Raw genomic sequence first — 3,138 nt, 5'->3', positions numbered from 1 at the left:
GGCCGTGTGGATGCGGTGCTCAGGGACATGGGTTAGAAGTGGGCCTGGTCCACGTAGATAACGGTTGGATTTCATCTTTAAGGTCTTTTCAGACCTAAACAACCCCGTGTTTCTCTGTGCCGTCTCAGCCCGGGTTGGTTTTCCAGCCTGTGAGGGGCTCTGTGGGGTTTGCCTTCTCCAGGGGGTTGTGGGGGCAACAGGGTGACAGAGGCCGACGTTAGTTACAAATTTTTATTCTTACAAGGGCATGAGGTGATAGGATGAGGGGCGATGGTTTTGAACTCGAGCAGGGTAGATCAGATCAGGCATTAGGAAGAAGTTCTTCACCGTGAGGGCGGTGAGAAACGGGAACAGGTCACCCAGGGAAACTGTGGGTGCCTCGTCTCTGGAATTGTCCCAAGATGGGGTCGGACGGGGCTTTGAGCGACCTGGTCTGGTGGGAGGGGTTCCTGCCCATGGCAGAGGGTTGGAAATAGGTGATTTTTAAGGTCCCTTCCAACCCAAACCGTTCTATACAGTGGAGCAGCCTGGAGTCTGGTCACCACAGCCGCTGCCACAGCACCTCCAGGTAACACAGCGACAAAATACACAAGTGTGTATGTTTTTACACCCAAACGTGTAAATTAGTAGCAAGGACCCATTGCCAAGCGTTGCAAATTCAGGTCAATAAAACATGGCCTCTAAAAAAAAAATTTAAAATCCCTTTGAGTGTGTTATAGAGGAAAAGAGAAATGCGCCCTGAGCACTCACGTTTTATTTTGATTTGCATTTTGTGGAATATTATTTATGGGCATGTGAAAGCTAACGAAGGAATGCGGTCTGATGGCTGGAGATTGTCGTCTGTTCTCGGGAAGGTAGCGAGCAGCAGCCTGGGTTTTCTGGGGGCTGGATGGAGCAGATTTCAAGACTCTTTAGTCTCGATTTATGACAAAACAGTCCAGCTACTTGAGCCATAGTGACCTGCACATGAAAAAGAAGCATTCAGTAAACAGCACTTTGTCTCTTCAGACTAAGTTCAGCCACGATTTTTCACCCATGGTCCCACCTCATGCTGTGATGCTGCCAGATTGCTAAAACTGAAGGCTCTGGTCAAGCTACTTCTTGCAGAGCTGGTCTCCAAACATCAGGTCACAGCACCTGACAGTAGTTTTGGTGCTGCTTTTGCGGCAGCATGGCTTCAGGATGGGGCAGAGCATCCTGCTGCCCAGCTGGGCTGTGAAATCAGGTTGGCTTGCTCAATTGTGAGTATTTTTCGCAGTGTTGCGCTTTTCTTGCCAGACCGAGCACGCTGCCCCTCCACAGAGCGTGCAGGAGGGAACGTCCCCGTGACTGCTCTCGGCTTGGCTGCATCCAGCCCCGGCTGCGTGTTGTGCGGTTCATGACAGCTTTTGAGCTTCTCCGCTCTTTATCTCCTACCAAAGCCGCAGCCACGTTCACAAACCAGGTGCTCCTCCACCTCTCTCCTCCGTGGAGCCTGCGTGGGAAGGCCGGCACTGCCGATCGCCCGCAAAATGGCTGGAGGGGAGGGAGGAACCTCCTCTCCCCTTCTCCTTCCAGCGGCTGATGGCTGAAGGACTCACCTGGGATGAGAAAGAGAGTTCAGATCAAATCCCCTCCCTATCTGCTCCTCCAGAGCATGCCTTTGCCACTGGTTAGCTGGAAGGGATCAGCTCAAGTATTTTTTCCTGGGGAGATGCTGCAGGGCCTGGAACTTAAAAACGCCTCATTGTAATAAATATATACAAAGCACACATCCCTGTGCATGCATAGCAAACATACAATCATATGAATGTGCGGGCCTGTATATATATGCAGAGCTGAAACCAACAGGCATGTTTAGCACATTTTCTTGCTCTGAATTCATTTAGAATCCAGCTGATGCGACACAAAAAAGAGTCGCTGGGGTCAGATGGCATCCCACTACCACAGCAGAAAGGCACGATGCCCCTGCTTTCGCCAACAGAAAAATAAGGCTCCTGGGAGTAAATGGGAAGAGGGAAGAGCCACCTCCAGCTGGCTTGCCCCAGAAGTGGCAGCACTGGTCAGAGGTCCCTCTCCAGATACAAGCTGGCTGTGACTCCCTTTGGGTTTAGACCCGCCCTGAGAAAAGGCACGGGGGGCTCAGCATCCGCAGGAGCCGGGTAACACCCCCACCACGCTGACCCAGGTGTCCCTTCCTCCAGCAGAAGCAAGCCTGAATTTCTCACTCACTTGATCCTCTTGGAAGGAGAAAAATACACAGAGAAATCAAGCAGAGGGATATTGTGGCTCCTAGCTTGGGAGTTTTCAGCTGTGTGTTTATCAGCTCCATCCCCTGATGGTATCAGCACGAACAGGCCACCCACAAGAAGGCTTAACAGGCTGGTCTGGACTCCAGCTTTCCCCCTCTGTCTCCGGGTGTGTGTACATACACCCCCGGTTATCTCAGGGACCGGCCGTCTGGGGCCTGCATCCATTTATTTACTACACAGCTGATGTAATGGCTAAACATTTTTTTTTCTGTGTTTATGGGGTGTGCTTTCTTAATCCACCAGAGATGAATAGACCCCTAGAGAAGTAAGTGCAGTCGTGTCCCTTCTTGGATAGGAAACAACAAATTTTAGGGCAGGAAATGGGAACAACTTAAACAAAACAGGCTTAGGATTTTTGCCTCTTAAGTCCCTCAGCTCGCTTCCTGGCAGATCCAAGAGGTGCTTTTCCCTCTGACTTTAATTCCTTGGGCAGGGGATGGCCCAGGCTAGAGGACAAACCCTACAAGCTCTAACCACCAGCTTTCTTCCTCCACCCTGACAGGCACGTCAGACCTGAGTCCCTTCTCTGACCCCCGGCAGTTCGATCGCTCCTTCCCGACGCTGCCGGCTCTCACCGAGACCAGGTTCTCCGACCCACGGATGCATTACCCTGGCGCCATGTTTCCCCCGCCACACCCTCTGCCACCGGCATCGGGGGCATCAGCATGACCAGCATGCCCACCACGACGCGCTTCCACCACACTTACCTGCCGCCCCCCTACCCCGGCTCCACGCAAAACCAAAGTGGACCCTTCCAGGCCAACCCCTCTCCCTACCATTTGTACTACGGCACGTCCTCGGGCTCCTACCAGTTCTCCATGGTGGCGGGAGGCGGGGGCCCGGCCAC

The 3,138-nt window shown here is 52.7% G+C and overlaps 1 protein-coding gene across 1 annotated transcript in view; it reads left to right on the top strand.

Moving 5' to 3' along the window:
- Positions 1-2,793: 2,793 nt before the first annotated feature.
- LOC104271969 (runt-related transcription factor 3-like) overlaps positions 2,794-3,138 on the top strand; it is a gene marked incomplete at its 5' end in the record, with an annotated part of 504 nt that continues 159 nt past the window's right edge. The window contains 2 exon segments of the mRNA XM_009866819.1: positions 2,794-2,916; positions 2,919-3,137. Coding sequence (XP_009865121.1) covers positions 2,794-2,916; positions 2,919-3,137 — 342 coding nt within the window.

This window comes from Apaloderma vittatum, unplaced genomic scaffold, assembly GCF_000703405.1.
Source record: "Apaloderma vittatum isolate BGI_N311 unplaced genomic scaffold, ASM70340v1 scaffold31593, whole genome shotgun sequence".
Lineage (NCBI taxonomy): Eukaryota > Metazoa > Chordata > Aves > Trogoniformes > Trogonidae > Apaloderma > Apaloderma vittatum.
Note: the sequence above shows the minus strand (reverse complement) of the source record. Positions and strands in the feature narration are given on the sequence as shown.